This window comes from Pipistrellus kuhlii, unplaced genomic scaffold, assembly GCF_014108245.1.
Source record: "Pipistrellus kuhlii isolate mPipKuh1 unplaced genomic scaffold, mPipKuh1.p scaffold_m20_p_1, whole genome shotgun sequence".
In the NCBI taxonomy this organism is placed as follows: domain Eukaryota; kingdom Metazoa; phylum Chordata; class Mammalia; order Chiroptera; family Vespertilionidae; genus Pipistrellus; species Pipistrellus kuhlii.
In genome coordinates, this window is record NW_023425404.1 from 73,814,580 (window position 1) to 73,837,651 (window position 23,072).

Consider the following 23,072-nt stretch of genomic DNA (forward strand, 5'->3'; position numbering starts at 1 on the left):
AAAAGGGCCAGCTTCTTGTTTGATTAGAGATGAAAAATTCTCTTTCTGACCAGGCAGAATTTAGGAACAAGATGGGGTGTGAGAGATACCATCTTCTTTCTTCTAATACTCAGAAAATAGAAACAGAAAGATCAAAATATTTTGCTCTATGAGCTCAATTCAAATAATGCAGCATTGTTAATAACATTAGCAGTTTATATTACAATGGCCTAGACAGACTAGACTCTGGGGTTAATAGCAATAAATATGGCAAACAAATTAGCAGCATTGAAAACTCATTGGAAGAAAGTAGGTCTGCAAACTACGTATTTCAGGGTGAGAAACCCACAGTGCTTGATTAGGAAATAATAATAGTTGCAAAAGTATAAACAAAGTCAGTTGTACAAAACATGCTTATGTTCTTTTACATCCCTTCTTTCATTAAAATATTTTTTACAATAAAAGCTAACTTGAATAAGAATAATTATTGACATTTCTGGATTCTCTCTAATCTGTTTTTCAGGAAAATTAAAGACTGTTAGTCTGGGCTAACAACGTGTAGAAAAAAAAATTAGTATCAGAGAAAGAACAGAAAATGTGCTTCCAAAACACCAGTTTAACTTGTAGAACTTTAAAAAATGATGTCAGATGCTTATGTAATATCCAACATATAATATCAAAACCTCAGGCAGGAGCCTGAGTTTGATGTTAAGAAAGGTCAATGACACAGTGCCAATGCCTTTGAACCAGTCCCCAGAGTTAAAGAAAACTCTTCAAGGATATTCAGCTACTCAACTAGTTTACTCTGTATAAAGCTAAACAAACATATAGCATCGCACTCACAAGGTAGGCAGAATGGAAATTTTAACCAAAAATACTTGGAGGAAAAGAAGAAAAAAGGAGGAAAAAAGGATGGACAAAATTAGGGTATTTTCAAAATTGGTGGTTTGTTTTTAAAATCTTAATATGTTAAAAAAAAAAAAAAAAAAAAAAAAAAAAAAAGAGAGAAAGGAATTAAAAGCAGTTTCTTTTTACCCCCATAAGAATCCAAGAATAGCCGAAACCAGTTTGGCTCATTGGGTAGAGCGTCGGCCTGCGGACTGAAAGGTCCCAGGTTCGATTCCGGTCAGGGGCATGTGCCTTGGTTGCAGGCACATCCCTAGTGGGGTGTGTGCAGGAGGCAACTGGCCGATTTTCTCTCTCATCGATGTTTCTAGCTCTCTAACCCTCTCCTTCCTCACTGTAAAAAAAATCAATAAAATATATATCTATTTTTTAAATCTAAGAATATCAGGTAAATACTATTCTGGAAAATTCTACTTCTAATCAAAAGCCAGAGTGTTTATCTCTGAGTAGTTTCATTTTTGTTGTTGTGTGGTGTGTGTGAAGTTGTTACAGACATCACAACTCTCTATCTTAGATGATGAGTCCAGGATTCCAGAATTTATTCTGAGTTCAATTAAATATGCTCACATAAAATACAGAATTGTGAAAAACATTTTTTCTTTATGTACTAATTCACTTTCCTTCTTATTTTTCTCTGTATATTAAACTATTTTAAAGTAAAACTTATTCAAACTTTGTAAGAAAATAGTTTGGTTGAAGATCTAAGTGATTTCCTTTAAATTTAGCACTGTTCATACAACTTCATTTCTCTCTTTCTCTCTCTCTCCCTTCTTTTCTCCCTCCCTCCTTCTCAATATACCTAATACCTAAAGAACCAAACTCTAAGCTTCAATTTGCCTCCAAGAACTTCAGGGGCAATAAAAAAAAATCCAGTAATTATGATTTCTACTGTGTAAAGTTATATTAGAATAATCCTGTCCAATTTTCATAAAGCTAATACCCGTGTTTCTCCGAAAATAAGACCTAGCGCATGGAAAGATAAGACATCCCCTGAAAATAAGACCTAGCGCAACTTTGGGAGAAAAAATTAATATAAGACACTGTCTTATTTTCGGGGAAACAGGGTATTTAAAATTATGACATTGGTTCAATGTCTTCCAAATTTGTTCCCTCTGAAACCTTAGCGTTATAGTACGAAAATATGTGTACCTGGATTTTCCATGATTAAATAAGTTTGAGAAATATTGAATTAAACAATTTTTAATAGGACTTCTGGGGGCCTTTAATGTGTTGATGTACATTATAAATCTTTAACCCTTTTTACACCTATTAACATCTCCTAGGAAAGGTTTTCAATTACACATCAGTTTCTAAAAAGCTGGATTCATTCTCAAATCAGTTCTCAGGAGAGTTTTTGCTCCTTGCTTTTTTTAAGTCCTAAGAGAAAAATTATTTTTACTCAAAGACTAGTTATGCTTTTATAATTATACACACACACACACACACACACACACACACACGAAACACTGGAGGAAATTGTTTTTACAAGTTATCAATAAAGAAAAAAACACTGGTTTGGAGAATTATGTATATTATAATATACATAATCTCCCTATAATCCATATTTCCTAAAATTAACATTATTTTAATAATCAGATATAAAATGTTTTGATTTAGTAACTGGTGTCTCACTATTATCTAAATCTTTAAAGCTCTCATAAAAGGAATTTTATTCCAAGTGGGGGAAATAAAAACAACAATAAATAAAGTAGCCATCTAGAAAATTTCTTTCAAACATTTCTACATAAAAACACCTCTCCCATCAAATTATTAAAAGATAATCTTTCTGAATTTTGTATTGACAGCAAAGCAAGAATTCTTATCCTGATGAAGAAACAACTTTAGAACATTTTAAAGGGAACAACCTCATCTTTATTTGAGCGTTTTAATAATATTTTAGCACTTAACATGCATATTTTCCAAAACATTACTTAAGTTTCAGAAAATCAATCTTGTAAAGCCCTTAAGACTAAAAAAAATAAATAAATCTTCCTGACAGTTTTAAGATGGCAGTAGAATATTTAATCCAAGCAAACATTTAAGAATTAATGGTCAAACCTCATTTTATTTTTCTAAACACATCAAAAGTGGTTTGCATTACATGCTTTAACGTATTTAAACAAAGCTTGAAGCAAAAAATATATCTAAGAGAAATTTAGAACACATTGGGAGTATCTTTTATTTGTATCGAATTTAGTTAAAAGAACAGAAACATTGTTTTATTTGCCATTTAGATAAGTATATTATAATCTGATATAAGCAACTATTAATAAAACCAGGGCAACTTATATAGGAAGGTATAGTGCTTCCATGGAGCACTGAAGAAAAAAAATAACCTAATTCTTTATTTGGAGGTATCAAATGTAACAAAAATATGTGTTCTTTTCCATATTATTAAAATTCATAGTATTCCATTTATTTATTTCAAATTTTACTACTTTTTGTACTAATAGCTTAATTAATTCAGGTAGCCTAATTTTATTGGTATAAAATACATTCATTTCTCATCAAATACTTATTGAAACATCCAGATTTAGATCTAAGGTCAAATTTTCTATTTTATTATTATCATCAATTATGATACAAAAACTGCACAATTGTATCATAAAATTCATTAGTAATTCATTATTTCTAATTAATTATATTTTGGATTAAAAAATAATATTGAACACCTCTCAAAAATATCATAAAAAATATATTAAAGTAACCTTCCCAATCAAGATATCCTGAAATAGAACACACAAATATATCACATCTGATAATTGAATATTTTATTTTCTCATTTTAGAAAAAGCTAATACAAAAAAAAATTTTTGAAGTGAATACTAAGTTTTTCATTGACAGTAAGAATACAAAACACAAGAATGTCTGTGTTATCTACATGTTATCTAATTCTTGGTTTTGGAAATCTCTGATCTTAATGGTTTAGGGATGGTGGAAGGGACTTCATCTGATGCACCTTCCCTCACATAAGCCTACAGTCCATTAGGAACTGAAAGGCAGATAGGCTGTTTTAGAAAAACAAACCGAAACAAAATCAGACATCTCACCATCGCAATGTACTCCTAAGAAGAGAGATAGGCAAGTACCCAAGAATGAATAGGTAACTTTCTTTGAGCTAGCACATTTTGAATAGTAACTACATTCAACACAGGCTTACTTCTTTCTAAAAGACAAGACATGATATGATTTTATTCATTGAAAACTTTTTTTAAAAAAAGAATAAGCTTATCTCTGGTGATAAAAATTAAAGCGGTTGTCTGTGTGTGTGGGGGTGTAGGTGCATGCACTAGTGCATCAGAAGGGTACTGACTTAGTTTTACTAGAAAATTTTAGGGGGAATGGAAACTTTCAATATTTTGTTTCTGGTGATGGTTAACAGAGATGTTAACAGATAATTCTCAAAACTCATTAAACTGAACCCAGGATCTATACATTTTATTATATATTAATTAAACCTTATTAAAGAGACCATACCAATAACTGGGGATCAAGAACATTAGTACAATTAAAAAGTTGAGCTGGTTTTAAGGCTCCTTAGAAATTGAAGCTTCACAGAATGGCTTTTTTGTTTGGTTTTAAAATGAGTGCGTTCTTAGGATTCTATATATTATTATAAGCTAATATAAGTACAAAGATTTATTATAAAACAACTTTCAGATTATGTACTTTTCTTGATATTAACTCCCCTTGCTTACTTCAATTACAATGAGATGACAGAGACTGCATTATTCAAGATATACTATAGTGTTAGTAAAAACAATGGAAGTTTAAAAGTCAAAGCTCTGACTATTATCTTCCAAGTCATTTTTTGTGACACATTATAATGACATAAATATATACTATTACATCTTTTAACCATCTAAAAAGAAAAAAAATGGAAATATAAACAGAAAAAAAAATTGGCCATTTACAACCCAAAATACTAGACATTGGCACAGCACTAAACTTAGCACTTCCAGAATGAACTGCAAAGATAGCATTAGAGTTCAAATAACTCAAAATGTTGATTTCTCAACCACTATCCCAATTTCCCACACCTCCCACAAAGAAATTAACTTTGAAGAGTTTATTTGATTAAGCAAAATTTGAAAGCAGAAGGATTAAAAAGTGAAAAAGGTGGTGCAGAAATTAGCAGAGGTGGCACTACCTGAAAGCTCATCAGAAAGGGGAGTGAGAACAATATCAGGCAAGAAGGGTTTGGAAGTATGGATCAGAACAGGAGCACTTTTAGCACTGCGTATATAGGCCGATGGCAGAGCACATTCACCAATGGATCGGCTTCTCATGGCTTTAAAAAAAGGAAAAGAAAGAAGTGGGAAAGGAAAAAAGAAGAGTGACTATAATGAAAGGCTTGTGTCACAGAAAAAGCAGCAACAGAGAAAACTAAAAGATACAAAAGAAGGAAATTTTAAATTAAAACATTTCAGCACGGCAAATATTGGCAAGCTGTAAGAAAAGAAATCAGAGAACACATATGACCTTTCAAATGTAAATATTTTGGTGTAAAGCAGGAAAATGCTTTTTATTATTAGCAGTTACAATGGTATAGCATTAAAAAACAGCAGACACTTTAATAAGCCCTATGTTCTCAAAACCAAGGGTTGATAAGTTCATTGAATGGAAACATAAAAAAGAACTCAGTATTATTAGTTCAAATATATTTTTGGTACCATATTTGGGCCTTTCTTTGAGCCATCTGAGGCAATTCTGAACCATTCTTCTTAATAAAGCTGAATTCCTAGAAAAATAATTCCTACTTTCATCCACTTCCCTAATAAATTGTCAAGGACATTCAAGATCTTTTTTAGAAAATTGTATGTAATTCATAATCTAAAGAATTGAATCTTATGGTCAGTATTTGTTTCTGGTAGGAGAATACTTAATCAAATCAGTATCTCTTATTTACATGAAAATTTATTTATTTAATACAATTTTATTTATTTTTTCAATCTTTACTATTAAAAGTATTATATGTACCCCCTGTTTCCCCACTGACCTCTTCTAGCTCTCCCCAGATCCTGCCCCACCCCCACGATTTAAAAAATTTAAATAGAAACATTTACAGAAAATAAAATTTATAATCAGCATGAAGAATCAATTTACTCGAAAAGTAAACAAGTTTGTGCTTACTCAGAATCTTAAGCATAGTATATAAAAACTTAGCACTGCCCAGCTGGTGTGCTTTAGCTGGAGTGCTTCAGTGGTTGAGCATTCACCCGTGAATCAGGAGGTCACCAGTTCAATTCCTGGTCAGTGCACACACTTGGGTTTCGGGCTTGTCTCCAGTAGGGCGTGTACAGGAGGCAACTAATCTATGTTTCTCACCCATTTTTGTTTCTATCTATCCCTCTCCCTTCTTCCTGCTCTAAAAATCAATAAAAACAAATAAGATTAAAAAAGAAAACTGTATTACTTTTTAAAAATTGCATTTGTAGCTTTATGTCTATAAAGGAGAGTCACAAGTTCACAAGACTAACGGCAAATTTTTATTATATTTAAAACTAAAATAATAATTAAATTTAGCTCAGCTGGTATGGCTTAGTGGTTGAGCATCAGCCTATGAACTAGGAAGTCATGGTAAGATTTCTGGACAGGACACATGCCCAGGTTATGGGTTCAATCCCCAGTGTGGGATGTGAATGAGGCAGCTGATCGATGATTCTCTCTCATTACTGATGTTTCTGTCTTACCCTCTCCCTTCCTCTCTGAAATCAATAAAAATATATTAAAAAATAGCTATTAATAATTAAGTTTATACTTCCCAAACATTTTTAACTTAACTATTAGTCTAGGAATTTTTGAATAAGTAGTTATGTGTATTGTTGAGTACAGAGGACTTTTAAAAAACAATATTGCATAATATTGCGTAACAATGAAATAGTGTCGTTGCTAAAAAGATTTGTTTCCCTGATACCTACTTAGCCTGTCACACAGGCCTTTGCAACTAGCTGCAATAAACACTGAAACTTCATCTCCAACTCTTCTCTCCTCCTGCTGTCACACAGAATTTTACACTATTCCCAGAAAATTTCATACTTTCACAACAGCATGGCTTTCTGAGTTCATAATATACCTTGGTCTTCTTTTCTTCCTAAGACAACCCTTCATACTCAAAATGGCATCTCATCTGTGAATCTTTTCTCACTCTCCCACATAATTAACTTATTAGCAATAAAGCAATGAACAAAACAAACAAGAATTCCTGCTTTTACAAAGCTTGCAATCTATTTTTTAGTGGATTGTGTGCTTCCAGTGTCAGCCTCCCAACTTTTCAAATGTAACAAACATATCCTCTTATCTTTATATCCTACATTGAGGCTCATATGAACTTAAATCTTTACTGAGTGAATACCTGTATTTGAGCAGCCCAACATAATCATTTCAAAAACAAAAGTTTCAGTTGTGAATATACAGAGGAGCAAACCAGAAGAATTATTAACCAAAAACTAAAGGTATGCCAGAGTTTATAACTGGAAAAGAATGATAGATTTTTTAGAAATTTTTATTTGTGTTGGCAAAATAATTCCTTAAGAGCAGTTTTTAGATACATTTATGTGTAGCAAAACACGGAAGGTAGGAGTATATTAAGACAATAACAATAATTTTTCTTCAGTGTATGGCTTGTATTAAAAATAATTGTATTTTAAAATGGAACATATATACAAAATATTAAAATCTGGCTCTACTCATTTTCCTGTTAGTTTCTTGTATTTGTGAAAATTACCAATAATTTTATAATCCAATCTGAAATAACTGTTTTGTTGATTTCAAGATAATCACTCAGTAAAAGCTTTTACAGCAAAGACATACACAAGGCAAAACTTGAAGTGCTATTTGTTAACACATACCACCTACAGCTGTAATCAGATGTGATTTTCAGAGATAATTCTTTTAAACTGAATCAAATTTTTGATTACATGAATTATAATATGTTTTCTTCTATTTTTCCCCTTGGATTAGATAATTCCTTCTGTTTTTCTTTTCCACCACCAACTTGAAGAGATAGGGCATTCCCCTCGGAATTTCTTCCATAATTGCAATGGTATGTCAGTGTTATGATCTGAAATGAATTCTTCCCACAGGGACCACTACGTTTGTTACTCTACTACAGGTCTTTATGCATACCTGGAAATCTGGCAAATGCCTCACAACCATGCAACTCCTACTATAGAAAATTAGAATAAATTAAATATTGGAATTTTTGAGATGTAGTAACCTAAAGCTTATGACAGAGGATCTCTGTTAAGCCACTAACATTTCTATTACTGCATACATTCCAAAACCACATTCATCAGTGATCTTCTTACATCTGTAGTATCTATCCATTTATACATAGATAAAGGGCAGTATCAAAAATATAACATCAAAAAGTAAAATCAGCATGGCTGATGTGGCTCAGTGGTTCAGCGGGTTCAGCATAGACCTATGAACCAGGAGATCAGGGTTCAATTACATCAGGGTACATGCGGTGTTGTGTGCTCAATCCCCAAAAGGGGGCGTGCAAGAGGCAGTGATCAATGATTCTCTCCCATCATTGATGTTTCTTTTCTTTTTTTCTTTTTTTTTTTTAATATATTTTATTGATTTTTTTTTACAGAGAGGAAGGGAGAAGGATAGAGAGCTAGAAACATCGATGAGAGAGAAACATCCATCAGCTGCCTCCTGTATGGCCCTAACCGGGGATGTGCCCGCAACCAATGTACATGCCCTTGACCGGAATTGAACCTGGAACCTTTCAGTTTGCAGACGGACGCTCTATCCACAGAGCCAAACCAGTTTTGGCCCATCACTGATGTTTTTATCTCTCTCTCCCTCTCCCTTCCTCTCTGAAATCAATAAAACTGTATTTCTTTTTTAAAGTACAAACAGATTTTCAAAACTACAAGCATGCCAATTTTTAAAGAATTCTTATCTTCACTTCACCCCACTAAAAATAATAAATAAAAATAAATCCACTCTAATAAACTCATTTTGGATCACATTATCAAAAACTGTAACCTTCACTTCAGAGTTCCCATGCAACATAAGAACACAGACAGCAAATGTGATGGATCACTAAAAGCATACAAACATATAAAATAAACAGGAGGAAGACAACTCTGACCTTTTCTCACTTCTAAAATGTAACACATATTTCTCACTAATTTTAAATTAAGTTCACAATATGTACACATGTATGTTCACTGGAAGAAATATACCTGTCAGTCCTCAAATTTAGGCCTAAATATATAATAAACTAAGAGGAAAATCTGAAAACAGAGCAGTGATATATTTATTCCAAATGTTGAATACCAGGTTCTAAGTCATAATTGCAACATTTAACATTGCTTCTCATGAATATATTCTATATTAAGTCCTAAATTCACTGTACTTTCTTTAATATTTGCTGGCATAGCAAAACTTTAAAAAATTTAATTACATTTTAAACTCAATATGAATAACAAAAAAAATTCTTATTAAGGCCATTCTGAGAAATCTGACTAGAGGATTATGGAATGTTTAATATTTTTTAAAATAAAGACAAGTAGCCTGTAAGTGAAAAACAAATCCTCTTAGCAGAATTCCAATCTGAAAACTCTAGAAAGCAACCAATAAAATAGGTGTTTGGATATAATGAAATTACTTTTTTTATAAATTTCACCAGAGACTACACTAGTACCCTCATGAAATATAAGGACATCAAATGCAGAGATTAGTTTAGACTACAAGTATAAACAAAGCTGCTTAAAATTAAATTAGCCTTTAAAAGTTATATGTGTTATCACTCTATCAGGTACGTAAGTCAGTTGTGAGAAAAGATACAATACTTTAAGTATATAGAGATATATATATGTTTTACTGAGTTTCAGAGAATGGAAGGGAGAAGGAAAGAGAGAAATGTTACCCGCTGCCTCCTGCACACCCCATATAGGGAATCCAGCCCGCACGGGGAATGTGCCCTCGCTGGGAATTGAACAGGCAACCTTCAGATGCATTGGAAACACTCAATTGAGCTACATTGGGCAAGGCAAAATATATTTTTAACAAGAGGAACTAAGGTTTGTTATTTATTTATTTATTTATTTTTTTGAATATTTTATTGATTTTGTACAGAGAGGAAGGGAGAGAGATAGAGAGCTAGAAACATCGATGAGAGAGAGTCATCGATCAGCTGCCTCTTGCACACCCCCTACCGGGGATATGCCCACAACCAAGGTACATGCCCTTGACCGGAATCGAACCCGGGACCCTTCAGTCCCCAAGCCGACACTCTATCCATTGAGCCAAACCGGTCTCGGCTAAGGTTTGTTATTTAAAGGACTAGTGCATAAAAGAGAAATGTAAAGTATATTCTCAATGTGATTTATTTCTCCCAATTCAAGTAACACAATTAAGAAATAGAGAATAACAGACTTTTAAAAATAAAAATTTTCAAAGGCAAATCTGTGATTATTTCAAATGTCTAAATTATTTTCTGTTCTTAATAGAAAATATTTTAAAATATATTTTATCGTTTTTATACATATTGGAAGAGAGAGGGATAGAGTTAGAAACATCGATGAGAGAGAAACATCAATCAGCTGCCTCCTGCACACACCCCTCTGCGGATGTGCCTGCAAACAAGGTACGTGCCCTTGATGGGAATCGAACCCAGGACCCTTCAGTCCACAGGCCAATGCTTTATCCACTGAGCCAAACTGGTTAGGGCATTAAATGTTTTTTAAATTAACTGGGGTTTACAGAAAAACTGAGTTGCAAGTACAAAAAGTTCTAACATATCATCTCATCAGCACCAGGTTCCCCAAATATTAACATCTTGCATTAATCAGCAAGGAATATTTGCTACAACTGATGAGCGAATACTGATAGTTCATACCAGAGATCACTCTTTGTGTTGTGCATTCTATGGGTTTTGGACAAATTTATAATGACACATATACACCATTATAGTATCATGCAAAATAATTTCACTTCCCTAAAAACCACCTATGCTCCCCACCTATTCATCCCTCCTTCTTGCCCTGCAATACTGCCTTACCTCATAACCAGTGACCATTTACAGTCTCCTTAGTTTCCTGTCTTTCAGAATGCCATATAGTTAAAATCATATATAGCCATTTCAGATTGGCTTCTTTCACTTAGCATTTGGGGCTCCTCCATATATTTTCATTGTCTAATAGCTAATTTCTTCATATCCTACAAAACAAAAGCCTAATATGCTAAGTATCCAGTCATCCGTTCAACCAATCAAAGTGTAATATGCTAATGATATGCTAAGGCCACTCAACTGCTTGCTATGATGTGCACTGACCATCAGGGGCCAGTCGACCAGACACTGTGATGTGCACTGACCATCAGAGGGCAGACGCTCTGACTGGTAAGTTAGCTTACTGTTGGGGTTTGGCCAATTGGGACTGAGGGAGATGGGCTGGACACACACTGGAGCCCTCCCGGGGTCTCTCCCCGCTGGCCAACCTCCCAAGTTCTTCACTGGCCCTGATCATGTACTGGCGAGGTCCCTCGGCCTGGCCTGTGCCCTCTCGCAATCTGAGACCCCTGGGGGGATGTTGAAGAGCCAGTTTCGGTCCAATCCCACTGAACGCAGTAGCTGCCCCCTGGTGGTCAGTGCACACCCCTAGGGGGAGTGCTGCTCAGCCAGAAGCCGGGCTCATGGCTGGCGAGCGCTACCCCTGTGAGTGCACACTGAGGGCTCCCAGAATGTGAGAGGGTGCAGGCCAGGCTGAGGAACACCTCCCCCCCCCCGCCCATGTGCACAAATTTTATGCACTGAACCTCTAGTCTCTAAATAATATTCTATGTGTGGATGCACCAGTTGTTAATCTATTCATCCACTAAAGAACATCTTGGTGCTTCCAAGTTTGGACAATCCTATATAATAAAAGGCTAATATGCAAATTGTCCTCTTGACGGGGAGTTCAAATGAGAGTTCGACCAGGGGGCAGGGCAGACAGCCAACTGCCTGTGGCACCTCCCCCTGGCCAGCTCTGCCCCAGATCAGCCCCCTCATCTGGATGGGGGGTGGGGCCAGCCCACCAACCACCTACAGCCCTGCCCCCAGCCAGCCTGACCTCTGATCGCCCCCCTACAACCAGGGGTGGGGCCGGCTGGCCAACCTCCCATGTCCCCTCTCCCTGGTTGGCCCAACTGGCCAGACCTCACTCGTGCCCGAATTTGTGCACCTAGCCTCTAGTTATGAATAAAGTTGCTACAAATACTTGTGTGTAGGGGATTGTACAGATGTCATGTCTTCATGTTACCTGAATAATTATCAAGGATGGTAAGAATATATATATTTTTTTAAACTACCAAAGTGTCTTCCAAAGTGACTGTACCATTTTGCATTCTCACCAACATTGATAGTTACTGTTGCTCTACCACCTTATCAGCACTTGCTATTGTCAGTATTCTTGTATTCTTGATTTTAGCCATTCTAATAGGTATGTGGTATTTCATTGTCTTAAGAACAATTTATTTTTAAATCCTACAGAGTAAACCTATGGATATACCTGCATATATGTATAAAGTGTGTAAGCATATGTAATTGTATTCTGTACCACTTTAATTGCACAAAATTGGAAACTAAATGTTCATCTTCAGGATATGGGTTAAATTATGGTACTGCCATGTAATGAAATCTGATGTAAGAAATTGAACAATTTCTGATATACAATAATCTTTAAAATGTATCATTATAGCTTGACTTCACTTCCTAGAACCTCTTCCTTTCTTACTCCACACTCCAGTCACTATGACCCCCTTATTCTTTCTTCCTCAGATATCCAAGCACACTCATGCTCCAGGCTTTTATATTTTTTCTTCTGCTTAGAATACTCTTTCCTCTAGTTATCTGCTCTCACTTTATTGTCTCTGGTCTTAAATCATATGATTAGATGGGCCTTCACTGACTTCCCTAAAACAGTTCCATTTCAACATCCTATACTCTCTTGTCCCTTATTCTACTTTACTTCACAGCAGTATTTCCTGAAATGTTTACTGTTTAATCTATTTTTATATGTCTCCCTAACACTACAACTGTCAGCTACAGTGGAATTTATTAGCTTTGTTCCTTCCAAAAGCCTCAATGCTTAGACAGTGCTTACATAATGAGTACTTAAAAATACTTTTTTTGCCAAAACTGGTTTGGCTCAGTGGATAGAGCGTCGGTCTGCGGACTGAAAGGTCCCAGGTTTGATTCTGGTCAAGAGCATGTACATTGGCTGCGAGCACATCCCCAGTAGGGGGTGAGCAGGAGGCAGCTAGTCAATCTTTCTCTCTCATCGATGTTTCTAGCTCTCTATCTCTCTCCCTTCCTCTCTGTAAAAAATCAATAAAAAAATATTTTTTAAAAATACTTTTTTCGTTTGAATGTCTAAAAATCATGGTTCACAACAGTGTGTATATTATTCTATATACACAGGCTTTATTTATAAAATATCTTTAGCAGAATGCTCAAGAAACTGAGAATAGTGTGGTTGTCTCTACTGAAATGAAGGGGGAAGGTGAAGAGTAGTGATGAGGGAAAGACCAGAATATATATACTTTCATAGTTTGAATTTTTAACTAAGTTCATTAAGAACACAAAATATTAATTTTTAAAACTAAAGAAAATATATGTCCAAAGAATATCCTAATTTAATTATATATTAATATAATATTTTAATATTTTCTACCTTTAGCAGGTACTTTTATTACCAAAATTGTAAATGCTTTAACTTTTTAATTCATAGGTTTCTTCAATGAACAGATATGATTTAAAGATGAATATTACTCACATATATAAAATGCCTCTTAAAAATTAGAGATATACCAACATGTTAACAATGATTACTTTGAATTAGACAGCTAAAGAGTCTTTATATTTAAAACTTTACTCCCCACACTAAGCATAAACTACTTCTATAAAAAATTCATGAACAATTTTAAAGATACTCAAGCAAGATTTAAAAGACCAATATTTTGCAGGGACAGTGTGGCTCAGTGATTGAGTGTCTACCCATGAACAAGGAGGTCACAGTTTGATTCAAGTCAGGGCACATGCCCAGGTGGCAGACTCCATCCCAGTAGAGGGTGTACAGAAGTGATTATCTCTCATCATTGATGTTTCTCTCTCTCTCATCCTCTCCCTGAAATTAAAAATAAAATTTAAAAAGGACTATGATTTTTAAGTCTTTTAAATCTTTAATTTCTAGTTTTGATTCTCTGTTTAGAATGTAATTCTTAACACTTTAGAACCCATCATTTTATAGATGATATATCCTTACAATGGTTTTAAATTTCTTTTAAATTAATAGTGTTTTCCAATGATTACCATTAAATATAGATACATTCCTACAGAAAATTCTCCTTCCATAGAATCATGGATTATAAAGCCTGAAGTAATTACAAGCAATTTTGTTTCAGGCACTACACAGATGAACTAAGTAAAGTCTAGAAAGTTCAGTAAATTTTCTAAAGTTACCTAGCTATCTAGTAATGAAAGAAGAGTGAAAAAAGAGATTAGGACACAGCCCTTTTGCTTTTCCTTATAGCACTCAACCTACTACAATTCAAACCAAGTTAAAAATCTCTGAGGGGAAAAGGAATAAAATGGTAGCTAAATCTATAGTATCGTGAGTGATCCTTGTTAAAAGCAGCAATGAACCTAGCAATAGACTCCACCTTGGCCTCAGCTGTCTGCAAATAGAGAGCATGTATTCCTTGCTGAAAGTCTAAAGCCAATCTAAATATGTAATTGTAGTACTGAAAGTTTTCCATGATTGTGAGTATATTCACTTAGAAGAAACTATATCAGTTCTGGAAAGTGAATCAGTTCTACTTCAATTCTGTAAAATAACAGTTTAGAATTATTGACATTACAGTAAAATAAACTACATAAAAATAATGTATGATAAATCTTAATACCATAAAGGAATAACAGCATGTCATTGGACTCTTGAGTACTACTGAAAGAAAAAAAAAAAAGGTTTTGCTATACTAGTGTTTCACTTAACAATAAAAATCAACTGATAAGAAAACTGCATTTAGATACATTGTTACTGAGGACTATAAATGGATTCCCCTGTACAATTCTCATGATGTAAAGAGTACATACCAACAGTTTTTTGCCGTACTATACTCCTCGCCTTTTCAGTTCCTGGGGAACCGGTGGTTGTTGCACTTCTCTGTCTCATTGGGGCTTGGCCAGGCTGATCACGACTCCATCCTCTAGAAAATGACTTGTCAACCGAAACTTTCTGAAATTCATGTCCAACTCCTAGAAATGTAGATTTATAATCTTAGTATATCTGATCAATTATCTTTTCAGATATGTGTAATAGCTAACCTCAGATTCTTAGACTTATTCATAATCTATGTATATAAAAGCCTAAGCTACCATTTGGTTGGTGGCTATGATGCACACTGGCCACCAGGGTAAAGATGCTCTGACCAACAGATAAGCTTGTTGCTGGGGTGCGGTCAATTGGGACTGAGTGAGATGGGCCGGACAAGCCTTGGAGCCCTCCCGCAGTCCTTCCCCGGCCCTGATTGTGCACCAGTGGGGTCCCTCAGCCTGGCCTGTGCCCTCTCGCAATCCAGGACCCCTCAAGGGATGTCGGAGGTCAAGTTTCGGCCTGATCCCTGCAGGCCAGTCCAACGGACCTCACGAGTGCAAGAATCTGTGTGCTGGGCCTCTAGTTCTATATAATAAAAGGCTAATAAAGACCAAACTGCAGAATGATCAGTCGCTATGACAATCACTGACCACCAGGGGGCAGACACTCAATGCAGGAGCTGCCTCCTAGTGGTCAGTGTGCTACCATAAGTAGAGCACCCTCAGCCAGAAGACGGGCTCACAGCTGGCAAGTGCAGTAGCGGTGGTGGGAGTCTCTCCCACCTCTATGACAATGCTAAGGATGTCCGACTGCTGGGTTAGGCCCATTCCCCGGGGTGAGTGGGCCTAAGCCATTAGTCAGACATCCCCCAAGGGCTCCTGGACTGCAAGAGGGCACAGGACAGGCTGAGGGACCCTCTCCTAAGTGCACAAATTTTGTGCACTGAGCCTCTAGTATACTATAAAGTAACAAGATAAAATTCTTGTGTACTGTAAGGCTTTATTGAACTTCATTTTATGTAGAAATCATATTCTAAAACAGATGCAGATTTTTTTAAAATATGCCATCAACAATAAGTATTATAAATTCTCTGCCACTCAATTGACTCATAATATAAATGAAACATCTGGACAAGCCAGAAGAATAGAAAATGAGCTAACCAAAACCATCCTGAGGTAGAAGTTACTAAATCTCTACCTGTCAATTATAGCTACTTGGGAAATAGTCCAGGAAAAAGTAGTTTGGTCACATATTTACTATCTGGTGTTAAGCGTGAAATGTGACTCAGATATAATCTCTAAGTAGAAACTATTAATAATGGAAAATACTAACAAACCAAGGATCATAAAATCATAGTAACATAATCACTGTTACTGTCCCTCCATCCCTTTTAAATATTAGGGAGATACGCAGTCCACATGTGGAATGTTTGCTTTTAGTTAAGAACTAAGAAAATGTTTTCAAAATAATTTTCAAATTATTTTTAAGTAGAATAATATAAAACCATCATCTAACAAAAATGTACGTATGATAAAGGAAGTGTTTGATAAACTTCAATTTTGACTATTAAAAATACAATATTTAAGATTCTGACTTATCTACACTAATAAAAGAGAAGTATGCAAATTGACTGTACCCCATGTTGCCCATCAGCCAATCAGGAATGATATGCAAATTAACCCAACAAAGATGACCAGTTAATTTGCATATGCAGGCACGGAGCGGCTGGGCGGGGTGCCTGCTATGCGGGGGAAGATGGGGGGCAGAGGGAGCTACAGGAGCGGTGCTCCAGCCTTGAGCGAAGACTTGCAGGCTCTGGGGCGGCCAGGAGCATAGCCAGGGGAAGGAAGGCCTATGCTTGCACGAATCTTTGTGCAACGGGCCTCTAGCTTATCTATAACTCTTTATATACAGAACACTTTGTCCCACATCAACATTATTACTTATTTTAAGGTTTTTCAACCTTCAGGATAAATGAAGAGGGGAATAATGAAGAGAAAATATGACTTTTAACCTTAGCCCTCTCCCTGGCTTGGTCTTCTGAGACCAAATTATTTAAACAAATTTATATGGAACATCTCTGTGAACAACTCTTACCTTTCCCTTTGTGCTTTTTTTGCTTCTGTTCACTCAGCTTATCCAATGGTAAATCACTGAGATCCAAACTATATAAATTTCTAGCTAAAACTTTAGTTAGTGTCTCCATAGTCAGTGACCACTCAGTGGCTAATTCTTCCCAATAGGTCAGTGATGACAAGACTGAGAGTAAATCATCCCAAAGTTCTCGGGAAATGTACACATTTAGATTTGCTTTGATCCAGGCAACTATAAGAGTCTATAAAGAAAAAAATCAGAAATAAAAATGAAATATATTCAAACTCATATATATTCAATTATTTTAAATTACTTAAAAACAAGGAGAATAATATCCATGGCCTTTTCTTGGTACATGGTAATTCATGCAATCGTTAGTATCTACTATATATTTCACTTCAACAATTGCCAACTTTCAACATTCTAGCAATTAAGACAAGGTGCCAAAACTGAAAAGAAATTTCCCTGAAGTTGCTCTTTTATGTTAATATTAAATAAATGCTTTTAATAAAGATATAAAATCTTTCCCAAACTAACTGTTGAAATTACTGAGTAATTAATGGTTACTGGAACTAAAAAAAACTCACTACATCTTCAAATCACTAACTATAAAACTTGAACATTCTAAAAATAGAAATTAGAGATGTACCTAACTTAGTGAATGTATTTTTGAAAATAATATGTAAATTGAAGAATAAAATTAAATGTCATTGTAAAGAAACCAGAGGAATAGTGTTCTGTATAAATTCAATCACAGTAAAAAATTTATTCATAAAAGAATAAGTATCAATAATCAGCTAGTATGCCTGTGATGCTGCAGATATATCCTATTGATGAAATAAGTTACAAAATAGGTTTTCAAAAGCTGACTTTTATAAATTTTATTAAGAAATTCACAAAAATTTACAGGTTAAATGTAAAGATGAAAATGAGCAGAGTTTATAGTACAGAATATTAATGATTAATGAGCCTCCATTCTATCTTTAAATGTTCAGATTACAAAGAAGTTATTCTACATAGCAAGGTAAAATTTTGTCTTCCTATAGCTCCCACCATTGGGTTAGTTTTAACAATGGGAAAATTAAAGAGAGAAAGAATAAAGGCTTATGAAGTCGAGAGGAGTTTAGATAATAAATATAGCTGGTTTCAAAGGGTTTTTTACTAGCAACATAGAATTTTAGGTAAACTAGCATATTTGAAAATAAATTAATTTTAAGTTACATTTCTGGTGAAGAATTAGATCTCAGATTTTGACATTAAGAACTATTTTTACCCATGTATTTACATTCAATGTGTCATATTAAGAAAATATTTTCCTTTCTAGTTTCCAAAAAATTCATAATACATTTAAACTCAGTATTTTATCCTCAGGTTGGAAAACATGATGTATAAATTCCTATAAAATCAAACTACCACTGATACTTCAAATGAAGATGTTAAGAGAATAAAGTCTTAATAGCATAAATAAAAACCTTGATTATCTACTACTTCTCATTGCTGTGGAACAATATAAAACAAAGTTTTGGCTCTCCAATAGGACCTGAGACTTGGAAACTCATAAAGCAAACAATCAGGCTACTACTCATGAAGCCCTCCAGCAGCTTTTTGCAATTGTACAAGTGAGCTACACAAAAAATAAAGTAAATATCATCAAGCCTGAGTTAACCCCTTTTTTCAGAACCGTATTTCCACTTTTATAATAGGTTATGAATTTGTACATATGGCAAATAAGTGTGTTTTAAAAAGCAATTTTTAATTTAGCTTTACAAAAGATACTTTAATATAAAATGACTACCAATTTAATGCTTTCTCCCTTCAAGTAACAAATACAGAGCTCAGTAAGTCTTAAAAAAATACATATCTATACACCTATTTAACTATCTATTTATTTATTTTTATTGCCTGAAAAAGTGGTCCTGCAAGTCGACCTGCCAAGGCCATATTTTTTTTCCCCTGGAACTGTAGAAAAGCTTGTGATGGCATCTTCAGTACAGACTCCGTGACTCTGAGCAACACAAGCAGCATCTGTTCCCTTAAAAAAAAAAAAAAAAAATTAGTTTCCTTCTTGCATATGTTTGCTTTTGATTAATGAATAACTTTCAAATTATTTGCTTTAAAAATTGTATTATCTTTCAATAACTCAAATAGCAAATATCTTTCAAAATTTTAGAATTCTTAAATATTACAATTTTAAATTCCACTTTATAAATCTATACCATTTTTTCAGACACAATACCCACTCATCAGATAAATATTTATACAAAAGATGAAAATTTTGGGTGAAAGTGGTGAGACCAGTCCATCCTACACCCCAAAAATTAAACAGTAAACTTAGGAAGCTGTTTGAAGAACACTCATTCAGCTATATAATATAGTTCTACCTGATCATCTTAACAATAGGGAGAACTACCACATATCTAGAATTGAAACAGGTTCAATTTAAAAACACTATATGATTTTATTAACCAATGTCACACCAATAAAATCAATTAAAAATGAAACACTATGCCAAAACCGGTTTAGCTCAATGGATAGAGCGTCGGCTTGGGGACTGAAGGGACCCGGGTTCGATTCTGGTCAAGGGCATGTACCTTGGTTGCGGGCATATCCCCAGTAGGGGGTGTACAAGAGGCAAATGATCGATGACTCTTTCTCATCGATGTTTCTAACTCTCTATCTCTCTGCCTTCCTCTCTGTACAAAATCAATAAAATATATTTTAAAAAAATAAAAATAAAAAAATAAAAAATAAAAAAATAAAAATGAAACACTACATGATATTTTAAGATTAATAAATCACAATGAGCCTGACAAGTAATTAAGGACCATCACTCTATTGCTTCTTCCCATCTTTTAAGTTTAGCCATTTAAAAGAATATTTTAAAAATATTTTTTAAATTGATTTCAGAGAGGAAGGGGGAGGAAGGAGGAAAGAAAGACAGACACATCAAAGACGAGAGAGAATCATTAATTGGCTGCCTCCTGCATGCCCCACATTGGGGATTGAGCCTAGAACCTGGGCATATGCCCTGACTGGGAATTGAACTGTGATCTCCTGGTCCATAGGTTGACGCTCAACTACTGGCCTGGCCATTTTAAAATATATATATATATTTTATTGATTTTTTTTTTTTCCACAGAGAGGAAGGGAGAGTGACAGAGCTAGAAATATTGATGAGAGAGAAACATCAATCAGCTGCCTCCTGCATAACCCCTACTGGGGATATGCCCGCAACCAAGGTACAGGCCCTTTATCTGAATTGAACCTGGGGCCCTTCAGTCTGCACGCTGAAGCTCTATTCACTGATGGGCCGGCCATTTTTTAACCATTTTTGTTCTTTGTGTATTGCAAATCAAGCCATCCTAATAATATCTTTACCTTGCCTTGTTCTTCTTGATGTTTATTATTAAGACAACAAAACTGCCATATTTTCACCTAATAATTCAACTATATGTGAAAAAGAGTCTGACAGTGGTTGTACATGGTTGGCTGTATAGTGAGGCTAACAGCCTAAGTCCCTATCACAGCCCCTCCTCTTTGGCTTTATTTGCTAGCCCATTTCAGACATAGCAACACATGGAGCAGTCCATGTGAGAAAAGATACAGCAGAGGCAGCAAAAGATCCCATAATTAGATTCCATATTTAGATGGATATTCTGAAGAGTGAGGACAAAATCAAATAGAAAAGTATCATTCAATGAAAAATATCCTGAATTTGCATGCAAATAAAATATAATAAAAATAAAAGCTGCCACATTTGTAATCCTAAGCTTCTAGCTTAGCTATATGAAAAGCTATTCATAGTAAACTGCTATTTGAAGTATAGATTTCCAAATAAATCTTATCTGATTTGTGGTCAAACCTTAACTCACTCATGTATCAGATAACCTTTCACTTTATGCTACAATAATAATGATGATTTTAATTCATAAAGACTTGTAAACTCAATAAAAGTTTATTGTGTGGGCAATCTTTCATTATGCTTTGACTTAAAGGAATTGATAACAAAAGAATTCTAAAATTGTGTTCCAATTTTAAAACAAGACTCTCTTTAATCTGGCTCCACAGCATTGATTCAAAGCATATTAAAAGTAAAAAAGGGCAAACTAACAAAATAAGTTAATAACAATAACTACTTCTAAATATATTATATTAATACTGTTAATAAAGATTTTTTTCAAAAGCCGTTTTTCCATATATAGCAAAATATAAATTAAGCATGTTCATTGAGTAAGAACTTCCATTCTTTAAGAATGAGTCAAAGAAAAAATTGTATGTATAAGATGTTGACCATCCTCCCCTCCTCCAACAACAAAATGAAATATCTACATATCCATCAATAGGTGACTGGTTAAGAAAATTATGGCACATATATATGGCACAATACTATGTAACTGTGTGTGTGGCTTGGTGAGAGAACTTTTGGCCATTTTTTATTTTCTTTTTCAAACTTTTCTTTGAATTTCATAATGAACAGGTGCCATTTTTGTGAAAACTGAAGAACAGCTCTTCTCAACTTCCCTAAAGGCCTATTTTTTCTATTCAATTAAACAAATCTTTATAGAGTACCAATACTATCTAAGGAATCATGCTAAGAAATGTAGGAAATACAGAAACAAAACAACCAGTCTATACCTTTTAGGATCTCTCAATTCAGTGAGATAAACAAATGCATATAAGTAATTTAGGGATTAAGACAATGTGACAATTATAACCGAGGTACAAATACAGAATTAAAGAAAGGAAAAAAACATACAAGGATATGTGGAAAAATGAAGGTGACACTAAAGATAGTTAATGGTAACAATAAAAAAAGATGGCAGAAATTAGACATTGTAAAGGAAAGTTCACATGTGCTCAGGAAATTTGATAAAGCTGGAGGCAGAATCCCACCCTGCAAGATGCTTAGGTTTGAGAAAGGGCTGGAAAGTAAGCAAGGCCCTAACGGTGCATGGCCTTAAATGCTAGGTTAAGGAATCAGGCATTCATGCATTCCATAATTACTCTTTCATTCACTCACACATGCATACATACATACATTCAATTCTGGGACACAGGAGGTTATCACATGCCCATTTTAGAAAAATAAGCCACGGGGTCTTTTGGAAGTTTGAACAAAGATGTTGAGATAGCCCGGCTGGTGTGGCTCAGTGATTGAGTGTCAACCCATGAATCAGGAGGTCACAGTTTGATTCCGGTCAGGACATATGCACAGGTGAGGGCTTGATCTAGTAGGAGGCATCAGCAGTCAGCTAATCAATGATTCTCTCTCATCACTGATGTTTCTATCTTGTTGTCCCTCTCCCTTTCTCTCTCTGAAATCAATAAAAACATCTTTTAAAAGATGTTTTAAAAAAAGATGTTGAAATAAAGCAGACTATTGTTGTCATCATAATTATATAAAATATTATATTCATTTATTCAATAGAAGCCTATAAAATATTATAACAAGCCCTGTTCACAGACACTATTCTCTAAAAGTTACGATATCCATACACACATATAAAAAACATAAAGAATAAATATTTTTACCAAGTCTTTTTGTCCATTGATACTTGCACAACCATGAACCGATAAATGTTAAGAATACGTTTACACATATCTGTGTGCTCATCCAGAAGACTTTTTATTTCATTTGCAGGTTCAAGAAGAAATATATTTGATGAGTTTATAATAAACACCTAAGACAAAAGAAATCATTAGCCATTCATTATAGAATTTCAATGGCAAATTTCTTATTCAGAGGAGAAAAAAAAACCTTAGATGCTGACTAGGGTGTGATCAATAATAAATTTAAAAGCATAAGACCATAGATTAATTATATATAATTCTACTTCTACCACAAACTTGATACCTCAAATATAAACTCATTAAATCTATGTATTTTATGTTTATCTAGACAAATTTTAAATTACTATTGGGAATGCCCCAGTAAAAAACAGCATATATTTTTATTTTTTATTATTTTTTAAAAAAATATTTTATTGATTTTTTATA

The 23,072-nt window shown here is 34.4% G+C and overlaps 1 protein-coding gene and 1 long non-coding RNA gene across 15 annotated transcripts in view; both read right to left on the reverse strand.

Annotated features, from left to right (window-relative positions):
• RALGAPA1 (Ral GTPase activating protein catalytic subunit alpha 1) overlaps positions 1-23,072 on the reverse strand; it is a 224,591-nt gene that overhangs the window by 135,819 nt on the left and 65,700 nt on the right. For 11 of the 14 annotated variants that reach the window (XM_045585379.1, XM_036451922.2, XM_036452055.2 and 8 more), the window contains 5 exons: positions 22,608-22,756; positions 18,978-19,107; positions 17,079-17,316; positions 14,981-15,142; positions 5,036-5,176 (listed from right to left, as the gene is read on the reverse strand). In XM_045585379.1, the coding sequence (XP_045441335.1) occupies positions 5,036-5,176; positions 14,981-15,142; positions 17,079-17,316; positions 18,978-19,107; positions 22,608-22,756 (820 nt within the window). The remainder of the gene's footprint in view (positions 1-5,035; positions 5,177-14,980; positions 15,143-17,078; positions 17,317-18,977; positions 19,108-22,607; positions 22,757-23,072) is intronic. The other 3 variants (XM_036451938.2, XM_036452032.2, XM_036452021.2) reach the window with 1 other exon arrangement.
• LOC123652830 lies at positions 78-5,019 on the reverse strand. Its single transcript, XR_006742331.1, has 3 exons — positions 4,363-5,019; positions 3,558-3,611; positions 78-102 (listed from the first exon to the last, which is right to left on the reverse strand). It is a non-coding gene; the product is annotated as an uncharacterized LOC123652830 (long non-coding RNA).